A 17777-nucleotide genomic window follows, 5' to 3' on the forward strand; every position below is an offset into this window, starting at 1 on the left:
CCTGAGAATGCCACCCTTGAGGTCTTGTTCTTCAGCCTTCTGCCTAGTTCCCGAAACTCACACTTCAGGACCTCATCCCTCTTCCTGCCTATGTCGTTGGTGCCAACATGTCCAAAGGGCTTTTGCAGGTATATTAAGAGCAAAAGGATTGTAAGGGATAAAATTGGTCCTCTTGAAGATCAGAGTGGTCGGCTATGTGCGGAACCAAAGGAAATGGGGGAGATCTTAAATAGGTTTTTTGCGTCTGTGTTTACTAAGGAAACTGGCATGAAGTCTATGGAATTAAGGGAAACAAGTAGTGAGATCATGGAATCTGTACATATCGAAAAGGAGGAGGTCCTTGCTGTCTTGAGGAAAATTAAAGTGGATAAATCCCCGGGACCTGACAGGGTGTTCCCTCGGACCTTGAAGGAGACGTGTTGAAATTGCGGGGGCCCTGGCAGAAATATTTATAATGTCGCTGTCTACAGGTGAGGTGCCGGAGGATTGGAGAGTGGCTCATGTTGTTCCGTTGTTTAAAAAAGGATCGAAAAGTAATCCGGGAAATTATAGGCCAGTAAGTTTAACGTCGGTAGTAGGTAAGTTATTGGAGGGAGTACTAAGAGACAGAATCTACAAGCATTTGGATAGAAAGGGACTTATTAGGGAGAGTCAACATGGCTTTGTGCGTGGTAGGTCATGTTTGACCAATCTATTGGAGTTTTTCGAGGAGGTTACCAGGAAAGTGGATGAAGGGAAGGTAGTGGATATTGTCTACATGGACTTCAGTAAGGCCTTTGACAAGGTCCCGCATGGGAGGTTAGTTAGGAAAACTCAGTCGCTAGGTATACATGGAGAGGTGGTAAATTGGATCAGACATTGGCTCAATGGAAGAAGCCAGAGAGTGGTGGTAGAGAATTGCTTCTCTGAGTGGAGGCCTGTGACTAGTGATGTGCCACAGGGATCAGTGCTGGGTCCATTGTTATTTGTCATCTATATCAATGATCTGGATGATAATGTGGTAAATTGGATCAGCAAGTTTGCTGATGATACAAAGATTGGAGGTGTAGTAGACAGTGTGGAAGGTTTTCAGAGCCTGCAGAGGGACTTGGACCAGCTGGAAAAATGGGCTAAAAAATGGCAGATGGAGTTTAATACAGACAAGTGTGAGGTATTGCACGTTGGAAGGACAAACCAACGTAGAACATACAGGGCTAATGGTAAGGCACTGAGGAGTGCAGTGGAACAGAGGTATCTGGGAATACAGATACAAAATTCCCTAAAAGTGGCTTAACAGGTAGATAGGGTCGTAAAGAGAGCTTTTGGTACATTGGCCTTTATTAATCAAAGTATTGAATATAAGAGCTGGAATGTTATGATGATGTTGTATAAGGCATTGGTGAGGCCGAATCTGGAGTACTGTGTTCAGTTTTGGTCACCAAATTACAGGAAGGATTTAAATAAGGTTGAAAGAGTGCAGAGAAGGTTTACAAGTATGTTGCTGGGACTTGAGAAACTCAGTTACAGAGAATGGTTGAATAGGTTGGGACTTTATTCCCTGGAGCGTAGAAGAATGAGGGGAGATTTGATAGAGGTATATAAAATTATGATGGGTATAGATAGAGTGAATGCAAGCAGGTTTTTTCCACTGAGGCAAGGGGAGAAAAAAACCAGAGGACATGGGTTAAGGGTGAGGGGGTAATTGTTTAAAGGGAACATTGGGGGGGCTTCTTCACACAGAGAGTGGTGGGAGTATGGAATGAGCTGCCAGACGAGGTGGTAAATGCGGGTTCTTTTTTTAACATTTAAGACTAAATTGGACAGATACATGGATGGGAGGTGTATGGAGGGATATGGTCCGTGTGCAGGTCAGTGGGACTAGGCAGAAAATGGTTCGGCACAGACAAGAAAGGCCAAAAGGCCTGTTTCTGTGCTGTAGTTTTTATGGTTCTATGGTTCTATGTATCATGTCTTCTGGTTGCTTTCCCTCTCGTACCAGGATGTTGTGCACCGGGTCAGAGACATCCCGGACCCTGGCACACGGGAGACAACAAACCATGCGGGTGTCCTTCTCACGTCCACAAAATCTCCTGTCTGCTCCCCTGACTATAGAGCCTCCAATGATGACATCTCTCCTCTTCTCCATCCCACCCTTCTACACCACCGGGTCAGACTCAGTGCCGGAGGCCCTGCCACCGTGGTTCACACCCGGTCGGTCGCCCTGCCAACAGTATCCAGGACGGTGAACATATTATTCAGGGAAATGGCCACAGGGGTGCTCTGCACTACCTGTCTGCTCACCTTCACTTTCCCCCCTCTGACTGTCACCCAACAATCTGCTTCCGACAACCTAGGTGTGACTACCTCGCTGTAGCTCTCATCTATGACTGCCTCATTCTCCCTTATGAGTCGAAGGTCATCCAGCTGCTCCAGATTCCTTACACGGTCTTCCAGATCGCCAAGATCTTGACAGACTGTGAGACCGCACGGACCCCTGATAGTGTCCTGACACACTCTGAGACCCACGCACCCCTGACAACATCCTGTCACACTGTCAGACCCCACACACCCCTGACAGGCTCCTGAGAAAACGTTAGACACCACACACCCCTGAGAGAAACCTGACACACTGTGAGACCCCACACACTCTGACAGGGTCTTGACACACTGTGAGACACCACACAACCCAGGCAGAGTCCCAACACACTGTGAGACCCGATACACCCCTGATAGGATACTAACATACAGTGAGACCCCACAAATCAGTCCCTGTGAGACCCCACATGACGCTGACAGGGTCTTCACACACTGTGAGACCCCATAAAACCCTGACTGGTTCCTGAAACACTGTGAAACCCCACAAATACCTGACAGGGACCTTACACACTGTGAGTCCCCTCACACCTCTGGCAGGGTCTGACACACTGTGAGACCCCACACACCCCTGACAGGGTCCTGAGACACTGTGAGACCCCACACACCCCTGACAGGGTCCTGACATACTGTGAGACCCACACACCCCTGACAGGGTCCTGACACACTGTGAGACCCCACACACACCTAGCAGGGTCCTGACACACTGCAAGAGCCCACACACTCCTAACAGAGTCCTGAAACACTGTGAGACACCACACACCCCTGACAGCGTCCGGACACACTGTGAGACCCCACACACCCCTGACAGGGTCCTGACACACTGTGAGACCCCACACACCCCAGACAGGGACCTGACACACTGTAAGACCCCACACACACCTGATAGCGTACTGACACACTGTGAGATCCCACAAATCCCTGAGAGAGTTCCGAAACACTGTGAGACACCACACACCCCTGACAGGGTCCTGACACACAGTGACACCCCACAAACCAGTCACAAGGTCCTGACACACTGTGATACACCACACACCCCTGACAGGATCCTGACACACTGTGATACACCACACACCACTGACAGGATCCTGACACACTGTGATACACCACACACCCCGACAGGATCCTGACACACTGTGATACACCACACACCCCTGGCAGGGTCCTGACACACTATGAGACCCCACCCACCCCTGGCAGGGTCCTTAGACACTGTGAGACACCACACAAACTTGACAGGGTCCTGACACACTGTGAGACCCCACACACACCTGGCAGGGTCCTGACACACTGCAAGAGCCCACACACTCCTGACAGAGTCCTGAAACACTGTGAGACACCACACACCCCTGACAGGGAACTGACACACTGTGAGACCCCACAAATCCCTGAGAAGGTCCCGAAACACTGTGAGACACCACACACTCCTGACAGGGTCCTGACACACTGTGAGACACCAAACACCCCTGATAGTGTCCGGACACACTGTGAGACCCCACACACCCCAGACAGGGACCTGACACACTGTAAGATCCCACACACACCTGATAGCGTACTGACACACTGTGAGATCCCACAAATCCCTGAGAGAGTTCCGAAACACTGTGTAACACCACACACCCCTGACAGGGTCCTGACACACTGTGATACACCACACACCCCTGACAGGGTCCTGACATGCTGTGAGACCCCACACACGCCTGACAGGGTCCAGACACACTCTGAGAACCCACACACACCTGGCAGGGTCCTGACACACTGCAAGAACCCACACACTCCTGACAGGGTCCTGACACACTGTGAGACACCACACAACCCAGGCTTTCCCCCTCTGAACGTCACCCAACGACCTGCTTCCGACAGCCTAGGTGTAATTACCTCCCTGTAACTCTCATCTATGACTGCCTCATTCTCCCTTATGAGTCGAAGGTCATCCAGCTGCTCCAGATTCCTTACATGGCCTTCCAGATCGCCAAGATCTTGACACATTGTGAGACCGCACGGTCCCCTGATAGTGTCCTGACACACGGTGAGACTCACACACCCCTGACAATATCCTGTCACACTGTCAGACCTCACACACCCCTGACAAGCTCCTGAGAAAATGTTAGACACCAGACACCCCTGACAGGGACCTGACACACTGTGAGACCCCACACACTCTGACAGGGTCCTGACACACTGTGAGACCCCACAAACTCCGATAGGGTCCTGACACACTGTGAGGACCCACACAACCCTGACGGCGACCTAACATTCTGTGAGACCCCACATGCCCCTGACCTGGTCCTCACACACTGTGAGACCGCACACTCCGCTAACAGGGTCCCGAAACGCTGTGAAACACCACACACCCCTGACAGGGACCTGACACACTGTGAAACCCCACACACACCTGGCAGGGTCCAGACACACTTGAAGCATCACACACCCCTGACAGGGTCCTGACACACTGCAACACCCCACAAACCAGTCACAGGGTCCTGACACACTGTGAAACCACACACACCCCTGACAGGGTCTAGACACACTGCGAGACTCCACACAGCCCTGGCATGGTCCTGACACACTGTCAGACACCACAAATTCCTAACAGGGTCCTGACACAGTGCGACCCCCCCCCCCCAACCCCCGACAGGGACCTGACACACTGTGAAACTCCACACAGTCCTTGCACGGTGCTAACACGCTGTGTGACCCCACGCACCCATGACAGCGTCCTGACAGACTGTGAGACCCCACACACCCCTGACAGGGTCCTGACACACACTGAGATCCTACACATACCTGAGGGCGTCCTGACACACTGTGAGATCCCCCCACAACAGTGTCCTGACACACTGTGAGATCCCACACACCCGCGTCAATATCCTGTCACACTATGAAACCCCACAAACCACTCACAGGTTCCTGACACACTGTGAAGCCCCGCACACCCTTGACAGGGTCCAGACACACTGTGAGACCCCACACACAGCTGACAGGGACCTGACACACTGTGAGACCCCACACACAACTGACAGGGACCTGACACACACTGAGATCCCACACATACTTGAGAGGGTCCTGACAAACTCTGAGATCCCCCACAACAGTGTCCTGACACACTGAGAGATCCCACACACAACTGATAGGATCCTGACACACTGTCAGACACCACACATTCCTGACAGGGTCCTGACACACTGTGAGATCCCACACACCCGCGACAAGATCCTGTCACACATTTTGAAACCCGAAAACTCCTGACAGGATCCTAACACACTGTGAAACCCCACACACCCCTGACAGGGTCCCGACACACTCTGAAACCCCACACACCCCTGACAGGGTCCCGACACACTCTGAAACCCCACACAGCCCTGACAGCGTCCTGACACACTGTGAGACCCCACACACACCTGACAGGGTCCCGACACGTTGTGAGACACCACACGACACGGACAGGGACCTGAGACTCTGTCGGATCCCACACACTCCTGACAGGGTCCTGACACACTGTGAGACACCACTCGTCCCTGACAGGGTCCTGACACACTATTAGACTCCACACACCCCTGACAGGGTCCTGAGACTCTGTCGGATCCCACACACTCCTGGCAGGGTCCAGACAGGGTCCAAACTCCCATGACAGGATTCGAACACACTTTATGATCCCACACACCCCAACCACCCATCCACAGTACAGGTGCTGATCAGCAAAGCTACCTCTTTGTATTTTGAATCAGTGATGGTGAGAGGGGAGAGGGAGCTGTGATTCCCCGACCTGTTCCTTTCACAGAATACCCACTACCGTCTTCTCCATCCCCATACGCCACATCAACACTGGGGATTAATATTTCTTCCACAGGAAAAAATGACAGCTGTGACAGTAGAGGGAGTTTGTCCAGTACGGGACACTTGGGGATCAGTAAACTACCAGGGAAATACTCACCTTCAGAGCACAATTAATTGTGAAAATGTGACGATGTGGTGTTTATCTAGACCAGGCATCTCAGTCCAGTCAGGGTTCTGTTAATCCAATTTGCTTTACTGTACGAGCATCCACTGATTAATCCAATTAATGCAATAACTTTCAGCTAATTCTTGTGTATTTAAATGCTGAGTTCTGAGATGAGGCATCTAACAGGTTGATCACTGTCTGTTCCCATGGAAGCTGTTCAACAGAAACACAAGGAGACTCTGCGGGCACAAACTGAAACACTGAGAGTGAACACGATCCTGATGAGGGAGAAGGTGAAGGTTTTCCAGCTGGTTGATCGATACGCTGAGCTCACGGTCATTTCTACTGTTCGAGATCGGACACTGGTAGAACAAGAGCTGCTGGCAAGAGGCAGAGACCATGAGGAGTGGAGAGAGAAATATCTCCGTGGAGAGCTGGAAAAAATCCGGACTGATCAGTTGTTCCAGAGTAGCTTTTCCCGGAGTAAATCCAAATCTGGGAGTTCGGCAGCAGTTGCTGGAGTCGCGGGGATTGGGAAAACAACACTGGTACAAAAGATTGTTTATGACTGGGCCACGGGGAAAATATTCCAACAATTCCAGTTTGTCTTCAGTTTCAATTTCCGGGATTTAAACACCATCACCTGTCGAATAAACCTGAGGGAACTGATTCTGGATCAGTATCCTGTCTTTGCGAATTTTCTGAGAGAGGTCTGGAAGAACCCAGAGGGATTGCTGTTTATATTTGACGGTTTGGATGAATTCAATGACAAAATTGATTTTGCTGACATTCGCAGGGACAGAGAACCTCAGTCCACATGCACAGATCCTGAATTCAAGTGCAAGGTGTCTGATATTGTGTACAGTTTAATCCAGGGCAAGCTGCTCCCAGGGTGTTCAGTGCTGGTGACCACCCGTCCCACCGCGTTACATTTATTGGAAAAGGCAGAGATCACTGTCTGTGCCGAAATCCTGGGATTTGTTGGTGAGGAACGGAAGGAATATTTTATCAGGTATTTTGAAGATCAGTCGGTGGCGGAAGCTGTTTTCAATCACGTGAAGGAGAACGAGATCCTGTACATCATGAGTTACAACCCCTCCTACTGCTGGATTCTCGCTCTGGCACTGGGCCCCTTCTTCACACAAAGAGTCAGGGACCCACAGCGAGTTCCCAAGACCATCACCCAACTGTACTCCTACTATATTTACAACATCCTGAAAAACCACGGCCGTGAGATTGAGAACCCCCGTGATGTGTTATTCAGGGTTGGTCAGATGGCCTTCAGAGGAGTGTCCCAGAAGAAGATTATGTTTACAGATGAAGATTTGATCAACTACAGTCTGCAGCCTTCCCAGTTCCTGTCCGGGTTCCTGATGGAGCTTTTGGCAAGACAGGATTCCGCCCGGAGTGTGGTGTACACATTCCCACACCTCACCATCCAAGAGTTTGTAGCTGCAGTCGCACAATTCCTGAATCTACATCCCGAGGATATCCTGAAATTCCTCACTGAAGCCCACAACACGTCAGATGGGCGATTTGAGGTATTTCTCCGTTTTGTTGCTGGTCTCTCCAACCCAATGACAGCTCGGGGCCTGGAGGAGTTTCTGGGTCCATTTCCTCATCAAACAACCTGCCGGGTGATTGACTGGGTGAAGGAGGAGGTTAAACGCCAGAATGGAAACACATGGAGTAAAGCTGGTAGAAGAAGCCTCCTGAACACATTGCACTACCTGTGTGAGTCTCAGAATCGTGGTCTGGCTCAGGCCGCACTGGTATCAGAAGAAACACTTTCGTTCCGTGGATTGACACTGACTACGATTGACTGCGCTGTCCTGTCTCAAGTCATCGGACTCTGTGATACAATAAAACACCTCGACCTGGAGAGCTGCCACATTCACTGTGAAGGAATCCAGCGGCTGGGACCCGGGCTGCACAAATGCCAGGAGCTGAAGTAACGTGATTTATATCTCACTCTGAAATGTGAAACTGTGCCATTTTGTTGTTTCAATGTAAAAGGATTTGGGTAAAACTGTAGTAAATGCGATTGTAAAGAATTGTGACAAATGCCATCCCCTTTCCTCCTTCCCCTTCCACCTTCCTCCTTTTTCTTCCCACCGACATTCACTGTGGGACTTTCTCCCACCTTCATCCCTACCCCTTCCGACCCTCTCACGCCAGGAACACTTTTTTAACCATAGGGGAATGAGACAGAATATGTGGAGTTTACAGGGTCACATCGAGAGAATAATTACTGACATTCGGTGAACATGCTGGAGCTGGGCAGTGAGGGACTTTGACAGTGATGGGAACTCCGATCAGTGATTTACTGAGGGGTTTAATTTTTCCTCAAATATCCGAGTGAGAGAAATTCCCTCAGACCCACGGTTTGAATCACTTTGTCCATCAATTTGTCTGTTTGTGTTTAGACTTGGAGGGAATGAACTGGGAGTGAAACTGGTGTCTGCGGCTCTGAGGAACCCGGAGTGTAAAATACAGAAGCTGTCGTAAGTACCAGTCTGTATGAGATTGTGTTCACAGTCACTGGGTGTCGGACACTGAACATTAATGTGATCAGTAATTGTGTTACTGATAAACACTGGGGATTTGTATCGTCTCCTGTCTCTCTGTGTCCTTCACCCTCACTCTCTCTCATCTCCAGGCTGACCGATGTCGGTCTCACAGATTCCGGTGCCGAGGATCTCGTCTCCGCTCTCTGTACAAACCCATCACTGACGGTGCTGAACCTGGGATTAAACTCGCTGACAGATCGATCTGTCCCCGCTCTCCGCCGCCTCATACAGACCCTCCCGAGTCTGAAGTGGATCGGGTGAGTGTTCAATCTGATAAAATATCAGCGGATCCGCGGGTTTTCTGGTGATATTTGTCTGTGAGTGTTGTTGAAACATTAACCCCGGTCCCCTGTTACTGACACTGTTGTGTAATCTGTTCATTTCATCTTTATTCTGCCATCTGTTTCAGGCTGGGGATGAATCAGTTCAGTGAGACCGGGAAGAAGGAACTGAGATCTCTGCAGGAACCCAGGCCCGGACTGACACTGATCGTGTGAAAATCTGAATGTGTGAACATCCCCGCACGCGGGATGGGGACATTTTGGCCGATTCCCCTCCTTCCCCTTTAACTCCCTCCTTGCCTTTAATTCCCGCCCTCTCCTTTAAATCTCGCCGTCCCCTTTAACTATCGCTCTTACCCTTAATGGCCGCGCTCCAGGTGCGTCGTCGTCGTGCTCCCGCAGTGACGTCTTTCAGCCGGATATTCGCGATCGACACCCTGTGTCACCCACGATGTGACACCCCGGGGAGTTACTCACACAGGAATGGCCCAAGGATGGCGGTTTTATTTCTGGGACACCGGTGTCCCTGGGTAGGACTATCCCGGGAGAAAATCATTTTGCTCCCTTTGCTGAGGTCGGTGCATTCGGCAGTCTGGCCGATATAATGATGTTAAATTGACAAATACCTCGGCAGTGACCCTGGATCTGCAGCGATCCCGGACACGGCCCTGAAGTGTGATTTTATAATCATCGGTTCCCCGATGCAGAGTGACGGTGAGAAACGGGACGGATATTCAAACTGTCACCCGTTGACGTCGGTCAGTTAATTGCGTGTGACTGTGAGTGAATCGGAATCAGTTTATATATTCCCGCCCGTTAGCAGCTCACACAGCGTTTAATTTACATTTGTCTTGATGAAATCAATAAACCTGTAACTTCCTGTCTTGGTGTCGGGCTGCAGTCTCATTAGAGGAGAAACAGTGACCTCACACTGGTACAGCAGCGTCTAAGCTCCAGGCTGAGGGATGTCGGTCTGGCAGAGTTTGAGTGCCCAGGACCTCATCTCCACCCAACCCCCTTCCTGGCTAACTGCCCCTAAAGAGCGTTAAAATCGACTGTAATGTCAGACGTGATTTCACGGAAGTCCCAAGTGCGAAGTGGATGGGGGGATGGAATACACACTCCCGGGGTCAGACACAGAGTGAATCTCCCTCCGCACCGTCCCATCACACACTCACGGGGTCAGACACAGAGTGAATCTCCCTCCACACCGTCCCATCACACACTCACGGGGTCAGACACAGAGTGAATCTCCCTCCACACCGTCCCATCACACACTCCCAGGGTCAGACACAGAGAGAATCTCCCTCCACACCGTCGCATCACACACTCACGAGGTCAGAAACAGAGGGAAACTCCCTCCACACCGTCGCATCACACACTCCCGGGGTCAGACACAGAGTGAATCTCCCTCCGCACCGTCCCATCACAAACTCCCGGGGTCAGAAACAGAGGGAAACTCCCTCCACACGGTCCCATCGCACACACCCGGTGTCAGACACAGAGTGAAAATCCCTCCACACCGTCCCATCACACACTCCCAGGGTCAGATACAGAGTGAAGCACCGTCCGCACCATCCCATCACACACTCCCGGGGTCAGACACAGAGTGAATTTCCCTCCACACCGTCCCATCACACACTCCCGGAGTCAGACACAGAGTGAATCTCCCTCCGCACCATCCCATCACACACTCTCGGGGTCAGAAACTGAGTGAATCTCCCTCCACACCGTCCCATCACACTCTCCCGGGGTCAGACACAGAGTGCATCTCCCACCTCAAAGTCCCATCACACACTCCCGGGGTTAGACACAGAGTGAATCTGTCCAATCTCGCCCTCTCGTGCCCAGCCAGGGAGAAACGATCTCTGTGACCGGAGATCTATCAGCTCAGATAAGGTTGGAACTGTAGCACAGGGACATCCCCCATCCAATACAGGGATTGTATCTATGTCGGGGAGGTTAGAGAGACGGGGAGTGACACCGGGTGCACGGAGGTGCAGAGGGTGGGAGGGTCACAAACGGGCAGGGGGAATACAGGTGATTTCTGCGGTGGAGAAGTAGCCCAGGAGGAAATCGAAGATGAGGATAATTTTGCACAAACGAGACCCCACCCCTTGTAGTTGACTCCCACAGTCCGCAATTTCAATAGAACATAGAATAGTACAGCACAGTACAAACCCTTCAGCCCACAATGTTGTGCCGACCTTCAAACCCTGCCTCCCATATAAGCCTCCAACTAAATGCATCCATATACCTGTCCAGTAGTCTCTTAAACTTCACTAATGTATGTGTCTCCACCACTGACTCAGGCAGTGCATTCCACGCACCAACCACTCTCCGAGTAAAAAACAACTTCCTCTAATATCCCCCTTGAACTTCCCACCCCTTACCTTTAAACTATGTTCTCTTGTATTGAGCAGTGGTGCCCTGAGGAAGAGGCGCTGGCTATCCACTCTATCTATTCCTCTTATTATCCTGTACACCTCTATCATATCCACTCTCAACCTCCTTCTCTCCAAAGAGTAAAGCCCTAGCTCCCTTAATCTCTGATCATAATGCATACTCTCTAAACCAGGCAGCATCCTGGTAAATCTCCTCTGTACCCTTTCTAATGCTTCCTTATCCTTCCTATAGTGAAGCGACCAGAACTGGACAGCGTACTCCAAGTGCGGCCTAACCAGAGTTTTATACAGCTGCATCATTACATATCCCTCGACCTATGAAAGCTAAAACCCCATAAGCTTTCTTAACTACCATATACACCTGTGAGGCAACTTTCAGTGATCTGTGGACATGTATCCCCAGATTCCTCTGCCCCACCACACTATCTAGTATCCTGCCATTTACTTTGTACTCTGCCTTGGAGTTTGTCCTTCCAAAGTGTACCACCTCACACTTCTCTGGGTTGATTTCCATCTGCCACTTCTCAGCCCACTTCTGCATCCTATCAATGTCTCTCTGCAATCTTCGACAATCCTCTACACGACCTACAACACCACCAACCTTTGTGTCGTCTGCAAACTTTCCAACCCACCCTTCTACACCCACATCCAGGTCGTTGATAAAAATCACGAAAAGTAGAGGTCCCAGAACAGATCCTAGTGGGACACCACTAATCACAATCCTCCAATCTGAATGTACTCCCTCCACCACAACCCTGTGCCTTCTGCAGGCAAGCCAATTCTGAATCCACCTGGTCAAACTTCCCTGGATCCCATGTCTTCTGACTTTCTGAATAAGCATACCGTGTGGAACCTTGTCAAATGCCTTACTAAAATCCATATAATCACATCCACTGCACTACCCTCATCTATGTTCCTGGTCACCTCCTCAAAGAACTCTATCAGGCTTGTTAGACATGATCTGCCCTTCACAAAGCCATGCTGACTGTCTTTGATCAGAACACGATTCTCTAAATGCCCAGAGATCCTATCTCTAAGAATCTTTTCCAACAGCTTTCCCACCACAGACGTAAGGCTCACTAGTCTATAATTACCCGGACTATCCCTACTACCTTTTTTGAACATGGGGACACCATTCGCCACCCTCCAATCCTCCGGTACCATTCCCGTGGACAACGAGGACATAAGAGTCCTAGCCAGAGGCTCAACAATCTCTTCTCTCGCCTCGTGGAGCAGCCTAGGGGATATTCCGTCAGGCCCTGGGGACTTATCCGTCTTAATGTATTTTAACAACTCCAACACCTCCTCTCTCTGAATATCAACATGCTACAGAACATCAACCTCACTCATATTTTCCTCACGACATCAAGTTCCCTCTCATTGGTGAATACCGAAGAGACGTATTCACTGAGGACCTCGCTCACTTCCACAGCCTCCAGGCACATCTTCCCACCTTTATCTCGAATCGGCCCTACCTTCACTCCTGTCATCCTTTTTTCCTTCACATAATTGAAGAATGCCTTGGAGTTGTCATTTACCCTACTCGTCAAGGCCTTCTCATGCCCCCTTCTTGCTCTTCTCAGCCCCTTCTTAAGCTCCTTTCTTGCTTCCCTATATTCCCCAATAGACCCATCTGATCCTTGCTTCCTGAACCTCATGTATGCTGCCTTCTTCCACCTGACTAGATTTTCCACCTCACTTGTCACTCATGGTTCCTTCACCCTACTATTCTTTATCTTCCTCACCGGGACAAACTTATCCCTAACATCCTGCAAGAGATCTCTAAACATCGACCACATGTCCATAGTACATTTCCCTGCAAAAACATCATCCCAATTCACACCCGCAAGTTCTAGCTTTATAGCCTCATAATTTACCCTTCCCGAATTAAAAACTTTTCTGTCTTCTCTGATTCCATGCTTTTCCATGATAATGCTAAAGGCCAGGGAGCGGTGGTCACTGTCCCTGAGGCACTGTTCAACCACTGAGAGATCTGTGACCTGACGCGGTTTATTACCTAGTACTGAATCTAGTATGGTATTCCCCTAGTCCGCCTGTCCACATACTGTGATAGGAATCCGTCCTGGACACACTTAACAAATTCTGCCCCATCTAAACCCTTGGATCTAATCAGGTGCCAATCAATAATAGGGAAGTTAAAGTTACCCATGATAACAACCCTGTTAGTTTTGCACCTTTCCAAAATCTGCCTCCCAATCTTCTCCTCTGTAACTCTGCTGCTACCAGGGGGCCTATAGAATACCCCCAATAGTGTAACTGCTCCCTTCCTGTTCCTGACTTCCACCCATATTGACTCAAAAGTGGATCCTGCTACATTACCCACCCTTTCTGTCACTGTAATAGTATCCCTGACGAGTAATGCCACCCCTCCTCCCATTTTCCGCCCTCTCTATCCCTTTTGAAGCACTGAAATCTAGGAATATTGAGAATCCATTCCTGCCCAGTTGCCAGCCAAGTCTCTGCAATGGCCACTACATCATAATTCCATGTTTGTATCCAAGCTCTCAGTTCATCACCTTTCTTCCTGATGCTTCTGGCATTGCTCAATAGACCCCACCCCTTCCCAATCACTCCCACCGTCCGCACTCCCAATGGACCCCACCCCTTCTTATTCACTCCCACCGTCAGCATTCCCAATGGACCCCACTCCTCCCATTCACTCCCACTGTCCGCACTCCGAACATACCCCACGCCTTCCATTCAGTCCCACCGCCCACACACCCTATAAACCATACCTCTTCACATTCACTCCCTCCGTCCGCATTCCCAATAGACCCCACCTCATTCCATTCACACTCACCATCCGTACCTTAATAGACCCCCACCTCTTTCCGTTCCCATTCACCATCCACACCCCAATAGACCGCACCCCTTCCCTTGCACACCCAATAGGACCCACCCCTTTTCGTTTACTCCCAATGGGACCCAGCCCTTGTCATTCACTCCCAGCATCTGCCTCCGAATCGAACCCTTTCCAGTTGATTTCCAACAGGAATGGGATCCTGGAAATTGGCGGGGACGCCTGAATTCTGTATTTGACAGAACTCGGAGCGGGGTTTACGAAATTTGACGAAACTGCCGGTGATTCATTTATCCTGGTTCCCGGTGTCCACATAGCATACAGGACACGGTTTCCGGTCTCCGAATCCCAAACTGGGAATTTTGTCAGACATGGCTTCTGATCTCTGTCTCCACACCAAGAGTTTAACCGCGCACGGTGTCGGGTCTCTGTATCTACACCGGGAATGTTACCGCACACGTTTCCTGGTGTCTGTATCCTCCTCTCTACACGTCGCTTGGAGTAATAACTCACAGGATCCGGAGATGAGGATGTCGGACCGGTCTCTATTGTTTGCGATATATTTATTATTTGTGATAAACAGTCCGCGCAATCGAGTGGAGGATGGTCGAGAGTGTCTGTCCTGCGAGGAGCTCCTGATTGAAAATAGTGACTAGGGAGGGAACGACAGAAGGATTCAGAATGGTCACTGGGGAGGGAGTGAAAGGTTGACTGAAAATGGTCTCCGGGGAGAAGGTGGTGGGCTGAGTGACTTTGAGCGCCAGGGAGGGGGCGATGGAGGGAATTCAGCTGAAACTCGTCACTGTTGTTAAAATGGTCAGCGGGGAAGGAGTCACGCACGATATTAAGGTGGCCGACAGGGAGGTAGTGATACACGAACACGAGAGTGGGAGTGACAGGCCGAGTTGAAAGTTGACAGGGTGGGGACGAATCACTGATTGTAAATTATCACCAGGGAGGGAGTTATGTGCTGATTAAAAATAGAATTCTGGATTAAAGCCAAAAAATAAAATTATCACCGGGGAGAGAGTGACGCGCCGACATAACATTGTCACCAGGGAAGGTCTGACGCCCACATTGAAAATGGTCTCCAGAGAGGGAAGGATGCTCTGAGAGAAAATGGACGCCAGGAAGGGAGTAACACACTGACAAGCCAGACGGAGTGGCGGCCTGACCTGAAATAGCCCCTAATACATTTGTTACAATGGCCGACAGGGAGAGAGTGATGGACGGACTTCAAATGGCGAACAGGGAGGGAGAGACGCACCGGGTAAAATGGCGGAAATGGAGACAGTGGCACATTGAGAAGAGAGAGGGGGTAATGGGTCGATGTAAAATGATGTACTCGGAGAGAGTGACGATCTGACATAAAATGCCCGCTGCTTCGCTTGAACTGTCTGACGGGGTGGTTTAGGGTCAGTGATACCTTGTTTAAAGTGAGCGCCGGGAAGGGAGGGGGTGAGACGCCGATTGAAAACGGCCGTCACCATCGTTAATGTTGTTGAGAAAAAGGGGGTGATGTGGTGAGTGGAGGAGACCCCGTTCGGCCGGGTTGAAACGGGACCAAGGAGGGAGCAACGCCTTGGTTAAAGTGAGCGGCAGAGAAGGAGTGAAGGACACGTTGACTTCAAATGGCGACTCTTCACTGGAAATGTCTGCTGGGGAGGGAGTGACGGCTTTGGTAGATGTGAGCACAAGCAAGGGAGGACCCCACAGTGACCCCAGCATCTACAGAGTATTGTGTGTCATGGATACTCTTTCTCTTTAAAGTCAGTTATTCATTCAGACAGCTGATTAGTGAGCGGTAGTTTGCTGGTCATTAAAGTTCACCGAGATTCATTTGCATGGATTTGATGTGGGTCGGTGTGCTCGGGGGTGTCACAGTGAAAGGGCGACAAGGCTTAACTCTCTCCGTTGTCCAAACAGTCTTTCCAGCTGAGGCAGCAATTCCCAATTTACTTCCTCTGACATTTCATTCCTCTCACCTGCTTTTCACTTCTCCCTGGGACCACTCCTCCATCCCTTTCTCCTACTGTCTAATCTCCTCTCCTATTAGATTTTTTCCCTCCTGCTCTTGAGTTTTCCCACCTACCTGACTTCAACTATCATCTTCGAGCGAGGCTTTTCCTCACTGCCCCGTTTTTATTCAGATATTATCCCCTTCCTCCTCAGTCGCGAAGACCGATCTCAACTGGAAACGTCGACTCTTTTCGGTAGATGCTACCTGACCTGATGGTTACCTTCAGCATTTTGTGAGTGTCGCTTTGGATTTCCAGCATCTGCAGACTACCTCCGGTTTGTGATTTACTTCTCCGTCGTCACTCCGGCCACCGGAGGCGCTGTGCGGACCTCCGACTCCCGGTGGCGATGTGCAGACCTCCGGCCGCCGGTGGTGCTGCGGAGACCTCCGACAACCGGCGTCGATGTGCAGACCTCCGGCCGCTCGTAGCGCTGTGGCAACCTTCGACAACCGGTGGCGATGTGCAGACCACCGGTCGCCCGTGGCGCTGTGCCAACCTCCGAGCTTCCTGTTGGACGCAGGCGTAGGGCCAACCCCAGGTGTCGCCGGGGATCTCCGGTGACAAAGGGACTGATGTCGGGTTCGTGTAAATCGGGGGCTGATTGCGGTGGGAAAGGGTCGGGACCGAGCTCTGTCGGACGACTGGAGGCTTCGCCCTCTCCGGTATCGTAGTCGCGGGTTTAGCTTTGCTCTCGAGCCCGGGCTGTGGGATCAATTAGTTGTGGCTCCCAAAGCGGGAAAGGGGTTTGGCGTTTGGGGAAATGTCTGTGTGTGTGTGGGGATAGGTGGACGTCTGGGTGCGGGGTGAATGATCGGAAACGTGTGGGACGGTAGGCGATTGGGGAGAAGGATAGGGTGGTGATGTGAGAAAGTGGGATGATTGGAAGTTCCGTGACCCGGGTCAAATGAAGTAGGAGACAAGGGAGTATCTGGTCCATTGAATCGGACGGTCGTGCGTCCTTTCCGGAAGCATCAATTCTTCTCTTTATATTAATCACTGACTGATCTTGCTGTTAACATTGTGTTTCTTACAAAGCCCCAGAGCTGGGAACAGTTGTCACCGGCATGGGCTGCAAGTGCAGATTAGGAAGCAGGTGGGGAGTTGGGGGTGGTCTGTGACCTCTGCGTCAAAGAAGGACACGGGTTTGTACAGCGGGTTCGGATCTGTTGGCATATCTGCAGTTACAATGGGAAAGGGAAAAAGGAAGGGGCTGAGAGGAGAGAGATTTAACCAGCGAAGCACGGTCAAGGGTGGAGGGGTACAGGAGTTTTCTGACAGATCGTTTTAACTGTTTTTGTTTTGTATAATCTCACAGATGGTGACTGAGGAAGAAGCTTGCTGAGGGAGGATACCCGGAGGGGAGCAGGTCAGACAGGTTATCAGG

General features: G+C 50.6%; 1 protein-coding gene across 1 annotated transcript in view; it reads left to right on the top strand.

Moving 5' to 3' along the window:
- LOC134342139 (NLR family CARD domain-containing protein 3-like) overlaps positions 1 to 9968 on the top strand; it is a 35117-nt gene extending 25149 nt beyond the window's left edge. Inside the window, exons 8-11 of the mRNA XM_063040107.1 lie at positions 6509 to 8246; positions 8722 to 8799; positions 8955 to 9122; positions 9275 to 9968. Of these exons, the coding sequence (XP_062896177.1) occupies positions 6509 to 8246; positions 8722 to 8799; positions 8955 to 9122; positions 9275 to 9362 (2072 nt within the window). The 3' untranslated portion in view covers positions 9363 to 9968. The remainder of the gene's footprint in view (positions 1 to 6508; positions 8247 to 8721; positions 8800 to 8954; positions 9123 to 9274) is intronic.
- Positions 9969 to 17777: the final 7809 nt, after the last annotated feature.

The sequence above is a fragment of the Mobula hypostoma genome, unplaced genomic scaffold (genome assembly GCF_963921235.1).
Source record: "Mobula hypostoma unplaced genomic scaffold, sMobHyp1.1 scaffold_64, whole genome shotgun sequence".
In the NCBI taxonomy this organism is placed as follows: domain Eukaryota; kingdom Metazoa; phylum Chordata; class Chondrichthyes; order Myliobatiformes; family Myliobatidae; genus Mobula; species Mobula hypostoma.